At 43.7% G+C, this 18896-nt stretch overlaps 1 protein-coding gene across 1 annotated transcript in view; it reads right to left on the reverse strand.

Annotated features, from left to right (window-relative positions):
• The window catches only part of GPR158 (G protein-coupled receptor 158), a 452345-nt gene that overhangs the window by 103895 nt on the left and 329554 nt on the right, over positions 1-18896 (reverse strand). Inside the window, exon 6 of the mRNA XM_030201149.1 lies at positions 3960-4069. Coding sequence (XP_030057009.1) covers positions 3960-4069 — 110 coding nt within the window. The remainder of the gene's footprint in view (positions 1-3959; positions 4070-18896) is intronic.

An 18896-nucleotide genomic window follows, 5' to 3' on the forward strand; every position in this document is an offset into this window, starting at 1 on the left:
GATCCTTCCCTGGTGTGTTCAAAAGTGCCCCTACTGTCCCTTTATTTACTTACTTACCTTTTGTTAAAAGTGCTGCTTGTACAGAGGGAGCACTGTTCCCTCTAAGCTGCACTATACATCTGCTGAGTAAAATTCAGAGTAATTATAAACATAGTTAAACTACAGGCGAACAAGGAGGGACAGCATGCAGACCATGGTTCATGGAATTCTTTCCAGCCTCCCTGCAAATGTCTACATATGTGAGTGTGGTTTCTGTAAGAAGTGCTCACAACGTAATGTAACAGAAACTTCTTGCTCATGTCAACTTCAGTCCTTAGAGGGAACAGCTCCAACTTCCCCTTCTCTCCATCTTCCTCGCCCCCTGCAACGAGTTTAGTACCTTACCTCACTCCTCCAGGGCAGCAATAATTTAACTGGCACAGCACCAACAGCATTGAGGCTGGCAGGTGCGGGGACTTGAGCATGGAATACGAAGTTTGGAGGGGGATGGAGAAGGCAAGCCTTGAGCATGCACAGATGCTTATGGACTCGCACCCGCCAGTCTCTATGCTTTTGGCGCTGTGCCACTTGAAGTATTGCCACCCCGGGGAAGGGAGGTAAGACACTAAACACGTCATGGGGAGTGGGGAGGTGTAGGGAAGTGCTGGAGACTACAGGGGCCTGGTGAGGAGAGAAATGCTGGGCACCATGGGGGGGGGGGGGGGGGTCAAAGGTAAGGAAGGATGATGGATACCATGGGAGGGGGTGACTACTACTACTACTAATCATTTCTATAGTGTTACTAGATGGAACTGGGATGGTAGGTAAGGGGAGATGCTGGAGCTGGGGGTGGGGCACGGGTGAGGGTTGTGGGTGGAGCTTGACTCCCCAAATAAAAAAACGTTTTGTTGCCCCTGTTGGGGGCTGGGGAGATTTGGACAGGGAGGAGCATAGAAGACATTGTAACTAGGGGAAAGGGATTGGGATGGAACCAAATGTTTTTTTGTAAAAAAACAAAATTTATTAATCTTTAAACAAATAATGATATAACAATAACACATTAAAATTGACTCGACACAACGTTGTGTTTCGGCCGAAAGGCCTACATCAGGAGTCTTATTAGTCAAATTGAGATTAAGTATGATAATTCAAAAGTAATCTCGTAACGCAGCTAAAAGATTCCAAAGATCTGCAAGTGAGATCTTAAAAATGGTCCTGATGGATTCATGGCTCAAAGGCTATTAAGGGAAGATCAAATTATAGCAAGCGTTTGAAACAGAAAAAGAAGTAATTAGCTCTTATGAAATATCACAACTTACCTGATTGGTATGGCCCTACTTACAGTTTCATAGTAAAGAAGAGAGTAGAGGAGGCAGAGAGATGGCACAGTAGAGTAAATGCTAACATCTGTTACCTTAACCACATTATGCCAGCATGCTTTACCGTTTTTTCTACTCTTCTGAGTAAGAAATATCCCTTTACAAACAGCCTTTCCTTTGACTATCATTAGGGCTCTTCACACGAGTTATCTGGTAGCACCACGCATTCGTGACCCTGGGTAGACTGGTCTTCAAGTGAGCAATATTGAGCTCCTGGGCAAACAACTTTGGCTTCTGGTCTACAAGTCCAAAACTGGGTTGAGTAGAGTGGATCATTACAGGGTCAGCAGGCAAACTAAACATATGTCTAGTAGGTAACTTTCAACTACATATGGATTTACCCCTTGATTTTATATAGGTCGCCCAAAGCAGGGCACTCAAATTTGGGCACAGAGTCCACATGTGCATGTAAACTAATTAGTCAATTGGGCACTTTGACCTTAATTGGAGTTGACACTTAATTGCCTCTAATTTGGATTATGTACATCTGCCTATGCGATATTCTACAATTCTGTGTGCCCAAAGTGTCTCACGCACAAACCAAAAGGGAACATGGCTATGGGAGAGGCATAGGCGGGTCAGGGATGTTCCAAATATTTAGGTGTAGTACTATAGAATAGGGCATATTCCAGTGGTTCCCAAACCTGGTCCTGGAGGCAACCTAGCCAGTCAGGTTTTCAGGACACACAGTGAATATTCATGAGAGAGATTTGAATGCACCGCCTCCACTGCATGCAAATCTATCTCACAAATATTCATTGTGGATGTTCTCAAAAACTCCACTGGCTGGTGTGCCTCCAGGTCAGGTTTGGGAACCACTGGAATAGGGGGATTATGTGTATAGGCGGTCGGTGGCCCAACAGTTTGGGGAGGCTAGAGGGGCGGGGTTAGGGGTGGGGCCAGGGGTGGAGCTTAAATTCATAATTGTCTGATAACACACAGAAAAAAAAAATAAATAAAAGTCACAATTAATACCTTTTATTAAATTTAGATATTAGATATGTATCATATGTCAAAGAATAAAGTGGTTGCTCAAAGCATATACTAACCACAATCGCTCAACTGCAAAACACTATGCACAACTTTGTGCAAAAACACACTCAGAAGAACCTTACTGTACCTTAAATATTACACTGGGCAGAACCTAATACACCAATATACCACCTATATGGAAAATGCAGACCGTCAACAATATGAAACAAGCGATCATAATATCACAATTCTCATGTTGAGCCACAAAACACCCTAATTCATGTTTAATGTGGGATAAAATGCCATAAATAAGTAAACAAATATAAACTTTTAATGTTGACCACCTAATTCTCAAAGTAGACATATTCCAAAGACTATCATGAAAATAAAATGATCTTTTCTACCTTTGTTGTCTGGTGACTGTTTTTCTGATCATGCTGGCCCAGTATCCGATTCTGCTGCTATCTGTCCTCTTAACTCCGTTTCCAGGGCTTCCTTTCCATTTATTTCTTTCCTTTCCTCCTTTCTTCTTCATTTCTGGTCCTCAGCTTCTGCCTATTTTCTTCATCCATGTGCAGTTTTTCTCCTCTCTTCCTTTTCCCTCATCTCATCTCCTTCCTCACTCTTCCTTCCCCTCCATCCATGTCCAGCATTTCTTCTCTCTCCCCTCCTCTCCCTTGCCCTCCATCCACCCATGTCCAGTGACCCTTCTCTCCCCATGCCCGACCCAACCTAACTCTTCAAATTCTTCAGGGCAGGCAGTCTTGCCTGCCCGCTGCCAGCGCTGACTCTCCCTCACTGGCGCTGCCGGTTCACGCTTCAAAATGGCTGCCGAGACTTCAGCAGAAGTCTCGCGAGGCCACCTCTGGAAGTCTCGGTGGCCATTTTTAAAGCATGAAACAGCAGCGCCAGTGGGGGAGAGTCAGCGCTGGCAGCAGGCAGGAAAGTCTGCCTGCCCTGAAGAATTCAAAAAGCCAGGTCGGTGACGTGAGGGACTGGATCTGGAGGGAGGGAGGGAGGAAAGCCGGCTCGCGCGTTTCAACAACCGGCTCGCAAGTCGGAAGCAAAGTTAACAACCGGCTCTTGCGAGCCGGTGTGAGCCGGCTCCAGCACACCACTGGGAACAAGGCTAAAAGCCTAAGAGGAACTCAGTATTGAGCCCCTTAGCTTTATGTTTTAAGAAAGAAAACTATTTTAAACTGTTACTCGTTCTGAGCTATATCATTTTCTCCACTCTTGCGGTGTTGTGCCTCTCTTCATATTCTGGTCTTGAGAAAACTACCTGCAAAAATTAACCGGCTTCTTCTGCATGCAATTTTTGTGTTAGATACAGTCTGCTTATACAAAACCACGTGTACTTTTCAATGTCCTGCCCTCTCCGCACTCCTAGAACCTGAGTTAAAATATGCACATTGTTCAACAATTTGCATACATTTACATGCACACAAATTAGGTAATAAACAAAGACACAATTTCTATGGATAGAACACTGTTTTACCCATGGAAATGCCTTTTATTATTGCCCTTCCTAGTTTTTCATGGTTAAGATATAGAAAGCTAATCAAATTATATCCAAATCTACTTCAACGTCATGCTTCGACAGGGAAAGAATAGTACAATGTGAAATACCTGTACAATTTGAGTGTCACAGTTCCATATACAGTTGCATAGCCTAGAAGGCGAACCCATCTTAGGAGGATGCATCGAAATGTGCTTGGTTCAAAATATAAAATGACAACCTACAGAGGAGAAATGAGAGCAGAAGAGTAAAAAAGGAAACATGAGAAGTAAAAAAAGAAAATGTCAATTCATCCTTAATATTAGATCATATAAGAAAGGTTTATATATAAGTATTACAGAGCACAGCAAGGAAAATTTGTCTTGTTTATATATTATTAAACTCTTAGGTTTTACAGAAAGGTGATTTTTTTTCAATTACTCAACCATCTTGGACAGCTAAAGAGGATGATCTTCCCCAGAGGCTGATTGTGTGCCAGCCGGTTGAAAAAAGCACAGAATGTAGTTAATTCAAAACACAGCTGTTCACATTGATGCCGGCTGTAGTTACAGGGAATCGATGTCTCCAGTTCTTTCTCAATTACATTGCCCGCCTGTGTAATAGTATTTAAGATTGCCTGTCTGACGTTCATAGCCCTTTGGGGTGCAAGTGCTGTATATTTAAAATCCAATCTGCATTTTACACACCTACTAGCCTGCTTTGTTCATCACAGGTGCTCTCTTAGAGAAGCCCCCTCCCCACACATACACCCATTAAGAAGATCCAGCTAGTATGTACTAGGGATGTACATTCAATTGACATGACATGGGAAATATCAACATTTTCCATGTCATTTCATGATTTTTTTTTTCTTGAAACAGGAAAAAACAAAAATGTGTGGGTCCTTTTTTAGATGTCATTAATAGTGTGTACTCTTTCGAAAGAGGCAACAAACCAGCAGATTGATATCCAATTTTTATTCACCACATAAAAGCTAATACATATTTATTTATTTATTAGGATTTATTTACCATATAAAAACTGAAATGCCCAACATGGCCATGTTTTGCCCTCTGAAGGGCTGCATCAGGGGCTTCCTGAAACTGTTAATACATACATAAAAATCATTTAATATAAACCACAAATATGTATCAATAAATAAATAATCAAATTATAACCACAGACAGAAACAGAAATTTGCAAAATGATACTATCAGATAAAAAAAGCCAACTGCCCATGTAAATGTAAGAAGAGATGAATAAAACACTCAAATGTCCAAGAGGTGTAATCCAATTGTATCACCTATTGGTAAAAAAACTAAAAACGAATAAGGGGTAGTGCCACATCATAGTAACATAGCAACATAGTATATGATGGCAGATGAAGACTTGTACGGTCCATCCAGTCTGCCCAAAAAGGTAAACTCATTACATATGGTATGAAGTGATACATCATATGTATATCTGATCTTGATTTATCCTTGCCATTTTTAGGGCATAGACTGTAGAAGTCTGCCCAGCACTGTCCTTGTTCTAAAATTTCTAAAATTGTTGTCAAAGCCCTTGAAAAGCTCCACTCCAGCAGCCCATCTAAGTCTATTCAGCCACAATCAGGGCACAGATCATAGAAGTCTGCCCAGTGCTGGCTTTGTTTCCCAATTGCCAGTGTTGCTTTCGAATCTCCGTTAAGCTTCTTTGGATCCATTCTTTCTAAACAGGATTCCTTTGTATTTATCCAACACATTTTTGAATTCCCGTATCATTTGCATCTCCACCACCTCTTGCGGGAGGGCATTCCAGGTATCTACCTCCCTCTCCGTGAAAAAATACTTCCTGATATTATTTCTGAGTCAGCCCCTTTCAACCTCAATTTACGTCCTCTAGTTCTACCACCTTCCCTTCTCTAGAAAAGGTTTGAGGATTAATACCTTTCAAATATGTGAATGTCTTTATCATATCACCCATTTCTCTTTTCCTCCAGGGTATACGTGTTCAGGTCAGCATACATCCTGCTACATAAACATTTGTGTTGCTTTTCTTTGAACGTCAAGTCTTTTTACATCCTTAGCAAGATACAGCCTCCAAAATTGACCACCATACATCAAGTGGGGCCTCACCAATGACTTGTACAGTGGCATCGACACCTCCTTTCTTCTGCTAGTTATATCCCTCTCTAAGCAGCCTAGCAACCTGGATAGTGCCACTGAATATCTCAATTCACCGGCCATTCACTACTTGGCTAGGTTAGTGGTGGTCTGGGGGAAGTGCTTGAGTGCAGCCAGCAGTTAGCCGGTTTGCGGTGATATTCAGTCTGCTAACTGGCTATGCAAGCACATAAAGTTAGAACAGCAAAATGGGTTAACTTCTGGGTCAGCACACATACCCAGATATTCAATGCCGGGAGCTTTGAATATCCAGGGTTAGTTCAGCCAATGGCTAGGACTAGCACACAGGCCACTTATCATGCACATTTCCTCCGTAATACACAATGAATAATTTTGTGGGAACACCTTTTCTTTCCTTCATGCCTATGGAAACAAATCTAACAATTAGTGCTTCAGCTGCATTCTGACTAAAAGGTACAATTAAAATATAAAATGGTCTATCTCCTTCACAACCACCTCTTCTTATATTATCTACGTCTTGTTAAATTAATTATTTTTCTATCAGAGCCACTTTCTAATACTGATGTATAAAATGAAATGTTCCTGCCGTTGTGAGGGTCTTGAGAGGAGCTGTGTTTGGTTCCATGATCTTCTTTCAAAAAGTACTCTCCCCGATATTCAGCTGCATCTGAACATTGCGATAGAATGGAAAGCTTTTTTTGAGTGAATTGGTTTATGAAGTCAGAATGTGTGACGTCTTTACGTATTCTGAAGCCTTTTGAAAGGAAGGTGTTTTTTGGGTGCCAATTGCCATGTTGAGAGTGCCACGAGTGGAAAGTATTTTTTGTGATTGCTAAGTTTTTGCTTTGAGAGCCTTTTCCCCTGATGCAGCCTACAATGGTGAAACAGGGAACCCCTGTTGGGATTTTTGGAATGAACTTTGGTCAAGAATAAGGACAGATGATACCTTCCAAGATAAGTACCATATTTACACTTATTGGCAACATTTTTTACAGAAAATGGAAAATTGGCCATTTTTGGGCTGCGGTAGAAATGGCCTTAGCACATGAACAGACCTGCTTAAGAGTGCGCTAAGACCATTTTTTCCAGTAGTTTTGTAAAACAAGCCCTGAGACTTTAGGTGTGCCTGCAATCCATAACTGATCATTATTATTTAGATATACCACTTGGGGGGGGGGGGGGGTGGATGGACGGCAGATGGGCAATATTTCCCTAACCTCAGGACTCTGGTCTTAGTAGCATTCAGTTTGAGCATATTCATTAACGCTCTATTTTGAATTTTGTTTAGACAATGTAATATTTTACATTGCAATCTTTCTATTCCTGTGGGTGCAAGCAAGAGAATGAAAATGGCATCAGCATAAGAGTAAAGAAACAGATCTTTATCTAAAGCAAACAAAGTGAACTCATAAAAATGTTAAATAATAAAGGAGAAAAAGGTGAGCCCTAATGCACCCCACATTCCCTGAAGTGCCCTATCTTTTATAAGTTCTATTAAGCAAAAACTCAAGATAAAGTCTGCGATACACTGAATATATTCTGATGGTAATAGTGGTGGTGTGTGTGTGTGTTGGGGGGGAGGTTTACCCCTCACAGTCAATTCACATTTTCTGTAATTGCCATAGCAGTAATTTTTTGGCCTCATTTGAATGGTCATAAAAATGTCTTTTCAATATATGCATGCCATGAGCAGCCACCATTGTCTTCCAATGCATTTAATTCACCTCATGCTCTTTATATTAAAAGATTCTCTTGTGCAAATACTAGCTTTTACATATGAAGTAGTGTAATGGTTAGTGCAGCGGGGTTGAGAGCCTTGGCGACGTGGTTCAAATCCCACTGCAGCTCTTTGTGATCTTGGGCAAGTCAGTTAACCCTCCATTGCCTCAGGTACAAACTTAGGACCACGTTTACAAAGGCATACTAGCGTTTTTAGCACACGCTAAGATGCCAATTATATGCCTATGGGCATCTTAGCGTTTAGCGCACATGAATTTTTAGCACATGCTAGCGTGCCTTTCTAAAAGACCCCCTTAGGCTGTCAGCCCTCCAGGGACAGATAAATACATACTATACTTTCTAAAGGTACACTGCTTCAATTGCTTTCTGACTTACAGATGATGTATATGAAATTAACTAAATAAATAAAAGGAAATGTGTAGATTGTTCACTGCAGTACTAGAAAATTGCCATCATGTCTAACTGCCAAGGGGGAACAGTCAGGATTTGGAGAGGAAGTGGTTTGGGTTGCCCTACAATATTGATGTGTATTCTGCATTTTACCAGGTGAACACATGTTGATATTAACTATTTTACAAATTGAAATTTATACCTGCTCCAATTACCACCAAAGCCCAAATCTCCCTGCCCCTTCAACCCTCTACCTGTTCATCCTGATTCCCCTGACAGACAATTAACACCCCATACAGAACCTCTGGCATAGAGTAACCCCCTCTCTCTCTCAACATACACTAATCTGCCCCAAGAAGTCTGGATGCTGAGCTTCATGGACCATGGTCTGACTCAGTATGGCTTTTCTTATGTCATTCATACCTAAAATATCTTTGTTCGTACAATTATAGCTTTTGAAGCAAATATCTACATTTTGACCATTTTTAGAAGTTTGAATATAATAAATTGGCTGAATCAAGCTCACTTGCAACATTTGTTTGTTATATCAGAGGAAGGCACAGCAGACATCCTTAGGGGTAGATATTTAGCCAGCAGTGGTCAGTGTTTTGCTGATTTTGTGCGTTTCTCATTTGGACTTTTTTTTCTTTCAAAAACAAACCATGAAGTTAAATGCACAGAGCTCAAAAATATCTAGCAAGCGGCCATTAAAAATTTTATAAAATAAAAAATCGCTATATTCGCCACTTGGATTCTGGATGTTTTGAGCAAAATGTCCAAAGTCAGACTTAAGACGTCATATCAAAAGTGCCCCTCCAAGTATGATAATCAGCACTTAACCGGCTAAAAAGAACTGCATAAAGATAGGACTGCATTTTATGCGGTTATCTTAGCAGGTTAAGTGCTGAATATTGTTGCTTAATCAACTAAGTGCCAGTTCTTGATTGGGCACTAACTGGACATTTTCAGTAGTACTAACCAGTTAAGTGCCACTAAATATGCCCAGTTAGCCTCAGGCAAGTGGCTTAAATGGCCAGGAGTCTCTTTGCTTTGATTGTTGGCTATGCATTAAGCAGCATAAACCGGAAGGCATATTCATTCATGGAAAAAGCGGACTATAATTGGCTGCTTACAAACAACTGTTCCCATAAGATACTCTCAGGAAACTGCTGTTCCTGAAGATATTCTCCTAGGACAAATTAAAGATCAGGTGAAATAGCTATTCTGTTCAAAGTTAAACATGGTATTTATGATGCCAAGAGAAACGATAAACAACTAACCTATAACAACATAGTTCTCCTTAAACCCACAGAAAAGTACAAGACTGCTTGAGTTTCAACTGATTTGTTTATCTCATGCTGTGGATCCACAGCATTAAAAGTTGACAGTATTTGCAGCATTTCATGATAACTCAAGACAAAGTTTCACCGCCATAATGCATTTTAAAGCAAGTCAGTGCTCCTTTAGGGGCCCTTTTACTAAGCTGCTATAAAAGGGGTCTTGCGCTAGCGGCCATTTTTGCTTCATGCTGAGGCCCTTTTTACTGAGTAAAAAGGCTGAAAAAAGAAATGGCCAGCAGTAAAACTGCACTTACCGCGTGGCCATGCAGAGGGGAGCACTTACCGCTACCCACTGAGGTGGTGATAAGGGCTCCCGCACTAACCCGGTGGTAACTGGCTCAAATATTTCTGCTAGTACCGGAAATGCCGCACACTGGGTGTGGAACTACCATTGGTGCCCCAATTGTGCCGGCAATAGTACCGTTTTTTTTCTGTTGTTTAATTGACCTTATCCTATAATGTGTACATGTTGCTATAACATTTTGTAAGCCACATTGAGCCTGCAAATAGGTGGGAAAATGTGGGATACAAGTGCAGCAAATAAATAAATAAATCTCCTTGTCTTGTTTCACTCTCCCTATTTTGTGGTCTAAGGAAGAGTATAGAATTACCTGATTGAAATAATTCTTGTGTATTACTTTCTCTGTATTTCTGGCAAGTTATTTCATTGCTTGTAAATTTAAATTCTTATTTAAAAAAAAGGGCCCCTTAGGAAGATAAATGACTGCCTGTAAACACAATTCATTATTGCAAGAACACTAGTCTATATATTGTGCTAAACTGTTAATTTACACCTATTGCTACTTTTATTTGGCTAACTTTACTAACAGTTATTGAATCTGCTAAAATTAGCAAATTGTGCAGAATTCACATGCTGAACAAATATACCAATCCTATGTGCTATAGATAGTGGTTGTGTACTTAATAATCCTATAGTAAGGACTGTCAGAAAACGAGGGAGCCTTACATACCAGCATATTTCCTGTTTCTCAACCTTTCATTCATCAGTCCCATATAATCAATGATTTCTTACTGCTTCAGTGATATGTGAAATCCATAAAATTGAACTAACAAATGTCTGGAATCAGTTAGTAAATCTATCATTGCACTATGGGCTGGATTCAGTAACGGGTGCTGGGAAAAGAAATTTGAACTCTGCACTATTCTATAAAGGGTGCTCTGAGTTGAGCACTCGTTAGGAACAGTGCTTAGGACTAGATTCAGGGTGGGCTTAACCATTGGACCAGATGAGGCTCTGGCCCAGAGCGCTGGCAAATAAGGATGCCAAAATACGCAGCCTCTGACCTTACGTGGCCCAGTGGTTAAGCTTATTCTTTCCCTCCCTGCAGATCTGGCAATGCTCCCTCACCTCTCTCCCTCCCCCTTGGTCCTGCAATGTCTAAGTCGGTTACTGGCAGCAGCAACAGCATGACAAGCTTCCTTCGGCCAGCCCCTGGGTTTCTCTCTGCTATGTCCTTCCTCCTCTGATGCAATTTGCTGTGGGCGGGATGCAGCAGAAGAAAGACCCAGGAGCTGGCCGAAGACACCCTGCCATGCTGCTGCTGCCAGTAACTGACATAGATTTTACAGCACAATGGGGGGGGGGGGGGGGGAGAGAGATGAAGGGGCACTGGAATCGCATGAAGGGAGACAGACAAGAGAGAAAGAGAGACTGGACCGAGGGGGGAGGAGAAGTGATGAAGGAGGACAGATGAGAGGGAAAGAGAGGCTGGACCGAGGGGGGGAAGGGTGCCAGAAGTAATGCGATTGGGGGAAGGGGCACCACCAAAGCAAGTTGGCTCAGAGTGACACTTTCTCTTGAGCTGACTCCGACTAGATTCTATATATGGTATCTAAAAAATTGGTGCCAAAAATAATTTCGCCTTGGCGTATTCTGGAAACGGCACCTAGATTTAGGCACAATTTATAGAATTACAACTAGAGGGTTTGTAGAATATGCCTAGCAGCCATGCCGGCACCTAACTCTAGGCGCCTCCATTTGCACTGAATAAAAGTTGGTGTAAATGCCAGCACCTAAGTTAGGCGTGGAGCATGTGTATTCTATAACACTGCACGTAGATTTTCCAAAGCCCCATGACACGCTCTTTCCAAACCCATGGCCACGCCTCCTTTTAAGCAGTGTGCATTAAAATGTATGCGCACCACTTTGCAGGATGCGCCTAGCAAGTTGTGCACGTAAATTCTAATTAATGCCAATGGCAATTATTGGCACTGATTGGCTTGTTAAGTAATTAAATTGCATGGGCAAATCCAGAATATGACCAGATTTGCATGCACAATTTCAGTCACGCTATATAGAATCTGGGGATTAAGTGTTTATTTTGGTGCCCAACTCTGGGCACTAGGACTTAAGCCAATGGAAACCTGGTGTAAATCCTGGAGAGCAACTTGGGCACACATCCTCCTAAAGAATTCCCCTACCCGACCATGCCCCTCCCTTGGCCACACTTCCTTTTGGGTTGCGCATGGAGAGGATTTGGGTGTGGATCTTTATAGACTTCTGCGCAGCACGATCCATGCACAAATCCACATTAGTGCCAATTGACATCAGTAATTGATTGCTGGCAGTCAATTATTGATTGGTAATGGCTCATTAATTTATTTGCGAACAGATCTCAGAATTTGGGGATAGATGTCTAAAGTTAGGCACCAATTGCCCTCATAAGTTATAGAACACTAGCAGTTTTGCACGAGACTGTTACAGTTAAGCGTGTAAGTGCTAGTTGGGTGCTAAGATGTAGTCTATAACCTTAGTACAACTTGCTTAGCACGTAAATGTATGGGGGCATGAACAGGGGTGGGGAATACGTAGGTCCTACATTTACACTCATAATTTACAGAGTACTGTAAGTTTCATGCTAAAGTTCTGCACTTAGGTGCACACAATTGTTATTGACATGGTTAAGTGGACGCACCTAAGTTTTGGTGTTTAAAAGCTCACTTATACTAGCATTCTATAACAGAATCTGGACACCCAAATGCCATTATGGAATTAGCACTTAACATGCTTAATCTTTGGGCAACCTTTATAGAATTGCTCCCTGTACATACTTAACAAGTGTGGGTGTGAAGGTAACATCATTAATTCAAGCTGACCTCTGTTATGCTCCATCCACCATCCAGGACCGGCCCAATTGTATTGAATGCCTTAGGTGAACCTTCAGCCATGCCAATCCCACTCTTCCCTATAGTGGAGCATCTCCCTTTCCCCTCTCTACTACTCCCAGTGGCCAGCATCTCCCCTTCCCCTCTAACCCTCCCCCCAGCCCAGTTGACCAGTTTCTCATATCCCCTTCCACAGCCCAACCCATTTCCAGCATCTCCATGGTTCCCGTCTTCCTGCTGGGCCTGCTGCTTCCACCCAACTACCTCCTCTGGAGCCAGCCCAAACATTAAAGAAACATCAGCACTGCAGGCCCTGTTAGCACAGATCCTCACTGAAGCACTGCTTCCTCCCACCTCCCTTTGATAGGAAGTCTGATATTTATAAAAAGTAAAACTGAACTCTTAAATTTAGGTACCTAAATTAGGAGTCAAAATTTGTTCCCTATTTTCAGCCAAACCTATGGGCCCTTTTACAAAGCAGCAGTAAGCCCACCGCAAGCTTACCGAAGACTGATTCGCAGCTACCACAGGAGCACGGTGGTAGTTCCCATCCCTAGTGCGTGCCATTTCCAGTGCTACAAAAATATGTCCTATTTTTGTAATGCCAGAATTTAACCGGTGGTAACTGGGCAGCGGTTACTGCCGGATTAGCACAGGAGTGCTTACCGCCGTCTCAATGGGTGGTGGTAAGGGCTCCCCATCGAAATGGCCATGTGGTAAGTGGTTCACTTACCGCACGACCATTTATTTTTCCCCAAAATGGACATCCTTTTACCCACTGCAGTAAAAGGGGGATTCAACGCATGTCAAAAACACATGCTGACACTACTGCAGGACTCCTTTTACCACAGCTTAGTAAAAGGGCCTCTTAGGAATCTAAGAAAGCAGTAAATGTTAGCATCTATGTTATAGAATTACCCCCTAAGTTTTCAGCAGAAAAAAATCACCTAGTTTAAAAAATTAAGCCTCTAAATTTAAGCCTGCCATTTATCTATCTTGATCAGGGGTTCTCAGCCCAGTACTTGAGTTAGGTATATCCTGACTGGTTGGGTATATCCTGAGGACTAAGTTGAGAACCCCTGATCTAGATCTTTGAGCAAGTCCTGTCCATCAACTCCAATCCCAAAATGGATACTGCAACATCCACCATTAATCTCGTAAGACTACCACTGGAAGTCACGGCAGCCATTTTCACTACATGGATGACATGGGCAGGAGTGAGTGGGGATTGCTCTTGCCCCAACATGTCACTAGATCATCAGGGAAGTACTGTAGGTCCAGGAGGGGGCTTTGTCTGTTTAGGTGAATGGGGGAGGCAGGGAGGTATAACTTGGAGGTCCTCCGATTAGGGGGGGGGGGAAGCAGCAGATGACGAGGAGGAGGAGGAGGAACACCATAGGGGAAGGAGGGAAGGGGAGAATATCAGACACCAAGGGGGAGGGGGAAAGGGAAGGAATATCAGACACATTGGGAAAAGGAGGGAAGGGGAGCAATGCTGGAATACAAATCTTCGGTTTATACTCAAGTTAACATTTTTCCCCTAAAAAAGGAGGGGGGGAGGAGAAATATTATCTCAGTTTATACTTGGATGATTTATATTTGAGCATGTATGTTATTTTATTTAGCTAAAATACTTATAGGCAACCATCCTGGTCCCCAAGGGTCATCATACGTGGTTTACAATCATCAAACATTAAAACACAAAAAAATAATTTACAAAATCTCAAAACAAAACAAGATACATAAACAAATGTGCTTTCGAACATATCAAAGAACATTATCTGCAACATCCGAAAAAACCCTAGATCACCAAACTACCACACTGGAAATAGTCAGGGTTTTACTGTTGTTGTTTTTTTAAATTAAAGCTGAGATAGTCCAACTCTTGCCTAATTCCTATTCCACCATACTGTGGCTGCTTCTGCAAGTGTCCTTTCCTATAATAATAATTGTCATAAAGATTTCAGATTTCCAATAAAGCCTTCTGGCTGGAGCACACACGTCTAGCAGCTACATGCCAGTTCTACCTTTCTCAAAAAAAGAATAGCCCATCTTCCTGTAATGCTCTACATACCAGTGTGTCAGGAATACAGAAGAATCCAGGACCCTCCTAGTTAATTATATATATATATTGTAAAGCGGATCCTCTTTCCTCAGCGATTGCAGCTCTCCACAACCTGAAGAACACCTTCCAGTACTGCCTCTTTTTCCCTCAGAACAATGAAGGTTTTTATTGCCTAGGAGGGGCTTCCCTCCTTCCCTCAGTTGTGGCACCAAAACACAAAACAAAACACAGATATCATTCACCTTTCTCAATTCGGTTAGTTTCCCAGTCCAGGCTTCCACAGCTGCTTCCTCTCCCTCCCTCTTGGGGAAGAGTAGCAGCAAATAATAAAAAAAGAAAAAAAATACCCTGTTCAGAGTAGCGGGGTTTTCCCAAAACACAGTTCACTTTTAGCCAAGCTTTACCCCACTGCTCAGTTTAGCCAGGCTTTCAAAACACAGTTCAGTTCTAGCCAAGCTTGCAAAACACAGCTCAGTTTAGCCAGGCTTTCAAAACACAGTTCCGTTCTAGCCAAGCTTCAAAAACATAGCTCAGTCCAGCTAGGCTTTCAAAACACAGTTCAGTTCTAGTCAAGCTTTCCAAAACACAGCTCAATTTAGCCAGGCTTTCAAAAACACAGTTCAGTTCTAGCCCAGCTTTCCAAAACACAGCTCAATTTAGCCAGGCTTTCAAAAACACAGTTCAGTTCTAGCCAAGCTTTCAAAACACAGCTCAGTTTAGCCAGGCTTTCAAAACACAGTTCAGTAATGGCTTTGCGCGGGCTCAAAGCCTAGGGTCCCACCCTCTTGGTCAGTCATACTCCTACCTGACCTCCTCCCGCTTGACCCGGCTTGGCCCCGCTACTTCCTTGGCTTTCGCTGAGCCAGAGCCGAAAAGTCTATCGGCTCTTCCAGGGTGTTCTCCGGTTCAGTCAACTCCATAGGGCAAGGCTCACTCTCCGCCTCTCTCTCCTCAGGAGCCCAATCCATATTCTCCTCGCCCCGCCCTTCTCCCAGCTGCTCACCCTTTCTTTCATTAAAGCTCTTTGGTGGCTCTTCTTTCTCCACCCACCTGTTCCACCACCTCTTCCACCAGGTTGGAGAATCAGCCTTATTCCTTCCCCTGCGGCCCTCCTCTGGAGACTCCTGGGAATGCACATAGTTTCTCTTATCCCCGGTCTCCCTTGGGGCATGCTGGGAGTTGTAGTTCTTTATTTCTAGTTTTTTCCTGGGGAATGCCTGCCTATAACGGGGGTATTCTGGCCTATCCCAGGGTTCCTTTGGGGCCTGTCCTACATACTCTTTACATACCCCTCCCCCCTTAAATTTCCACCCCCGCATTCTTTCTCCTCCTCCTCCTCCACCCGGGACAGGGCATCAACATTTCCTAAACATCGCCCGGGACGATGCTCCACCGCATATTGGAAAGGCTGCAATGCTAAGTACCATCGCATTAGTCTCCCATTATTATTCTTCATCACATTCAACCATTTCAAGGGAGCATGGTCCGTTACCAACTTAAATTTTCTCCCTTCTAAATAGACACTACACTCCTGCACTGCCCATCGTATGGCTAAACACTCCTTTTCTATGGTGGAGTAATGTTCCTCATGAGGCAGGAGCTTCCGGCTTAAATAAAGCACCGGGTGTTCCTCCCCTTCATGCTCTTGGGACAGCACTGCGCCTAACCCCCTCCCTGAAGCATCTGTTTGAAGGATAAAGGGCTTTTCAAAATCAACTGCCTTCAGCACAGGTTCCTGGCACAGGGCCCTGGCACAGGGCCCTCTGCATCTGTTCAAATGCCCTCAACTCCTCCCCTCCCCACCTCAAGTGGTCCGGATTCTTCCCTCTCAGCATGTCAGTTAAGGGAGTGGCCATTGCTGAAAAATGAGGGATGAACCTGCGGTAATACCCTACCATCCCCAGGAATCTACGCAATTGTTTCTTGGTGTTTGGTCTGGGAAACTCTTGGATGCTTTTAACCTTATTCAATAAGGGCCGGACCTCTCCCCTTCCCACATTATACCCTAAATACTTCACCCGGTACTGCGCAAAATAACATTTTTTTGGGTTCAGGGTGAGACCTGCCTCCCTAAAAGCCTGCAGCACTGCCTCTACCTGGTTTAAATGGGTGTTCCAGTCTCCACTATGTATTACCACATCATCCATATATGCGGCGGCATATGCCTGATGTGGTCGGAGAACCCTGTCCAGCAACCTCTGGCAGCTTGCAGCTGCTGAATTAAGGCCAAAGGGCAATCTTTTGAACTGGTACAGGCCTATGGGCGTACTGAAGGCGGTCTTAGCTTGTGCCCCTGACGTAAGGGGAATCTGCCAGTACCCTTTTGTCAAGTCCAGGGTGGTGAGATATTGTGCAGATCCTAGCCTGTCCACCAGCTCCTCAATATAGGGCATAGGATATGCATCTGCTTGAGAAATATTATTAAGCTGGCGGAAATCTATGCAGAATCTCCACTCCCCTTCGGGTTTTGGTACTAACACCACTGGGCTTGACCAGGGGCTATTTGACTCTTCGATCACCCCGAAGTCTAACATTTCCTGTACCTGTTTTATCACCTCCCTCCTTTTCATGGGGGACAGCCTATATGGCTTTTGCCGAACTACTTTACCCCTTTCCGTTATGATGTCATGCTCCACTAGGTAAGTATTTCCAGGGCAGGCCGTCAACACATCATCAAACCCTTTCAAGAGCCTTCCTATCTCTTTCTTTTGTACTTGTGTCAACCGGGGATTAACCCCTGGTTCACCGGGCTTGAAAATATCTCTTATTTGCGGTCCCAACTCCTCTCCCTCTTTTTCATCTCCCCGGGTCTGAAAGCCTACCCTTGCTACCCAGGGTTTCATCAGGTTAACGTGGAAGGTTTGGACCCGCCCCTTTTCATTCGCCACCTCATATGTAAGAGGCCCAAGTCTCCTCCTCACCACCCAGGGACCCTTCCACCTAGAGGCAAACTTATGAGGATCCTCCGAGATTAGGATAAGGACCCTATCTCCTATTACAAACTCCCTCTCCCGAGTACCCTTATCATAATATTCCTTTTGCCGATTTTGGCTCTGTTCAAGCCTTTCCTGGGAATATTCCTGTAATTTATCTAATCTGGTCCTCAGATCCTGTAGGTATTCGACCACTGACTGATCGGAGGTGTCCGGGGGTACCCAGTGCTCCTGCAATATATCTAAAATTCCCCTGGGCCTCCGGCCAAACATTAGTTCATAAGGCGAAACACCTAAGGAGTCTTGCACCTTCTCCCTGTAGGCATATAGCACGAAGGGCAACAGCTGGTCCCAACCTGTCCTATCCTCGCCTAACGCTTTCTTTAACATACCCTTTAAAGTTCTATTAAAACGTTCCACCATCCCATTAGTTTGAGGATGGTAGGCCGCTGTACGGATATGTTGTATCCCAAAAGCCTCCCACACTTGCCTTAAGGTACTTGACATAAAGTTGGACCCCCTGTCGGTCAAAACTTCTTGGGGGAATCCCACCTCACAAAAGATTTTTATCAGTTCCCTGGCAATGACCTTCGCTGATATGCTTCTCAAAGGAATGGCCCAGGGGTACCTAGTGGCCATATCCATAACCACTAAAACGTAGAGGAAGCCTCTCTGAGATTTTGTTACTGGGCCAATAATATCCATGGCTATTCTCCTCCCCGGTTGTTCCACTCTAGCAAGGGGTTTTAACGGAGCCCTAGGCGGTAACCGGTCTGTCACCTTCTGACAGTTGGGGCAGGACTTGCAATACCTCTCCACCTCCCCATAAACTCCTGGCCAATAAAACCGGCCCAATATCTGAGTCAGGGTAGCTTGGGAGCCCTTATGCCCCCCCAAAGGGTGATCATGCGCGAGCCTTACTACTAGGGGACGGAAAGCTTGGGGGACTACTAGCTGTCTCCCCGCTTCAGAGTTCTCCCAATTGGGTACCCTGCGATATAGAATGTCCCCCTCTATCATGAACCCCGGGGCTTCCTGGCCCTCCCCCTGTCGGGCCCGTTCCCAGGCATATTCTAAAGTAGGGTCCCTGGCCTGCTCCCTATGAAACTGGGGAAACTGCTTGCTCAATTCTTTCGGGGCCACTGGCAGATAACTTTCTTTTCTTGCCTGCTCCAAGGCCTCCCGTCTGCCCCTCTGCTCCTTTTTTTTCAAAGCTTTCCCCTTTCTCTCTTTTCCCGGCTCCCCTAAAACCTCCCCTTGAAAAGGAAAAATACCTCCTATTCCCTCTTCCTCAGCCTCAGGGTCTCGCCGAGCCTGCGAGCGGGTAGTGAACAACACTCTTTTTCCA

The sequence above is a fragment of the Microcaecilia unicolor genome, chromosome 1, assembly GCF_901765095.1.
Source record: "Microcaecilia unicolor chromosome 1, aMicUni1.1, whole genome shotgun sequence".
NCBI classification, from domain to species: Eukaryota; Metazoa; Chordata; class Amphibia; order Gymnophiona; family Siphonopidae; genus Microcaecilia; species Microcaecilia unicolor.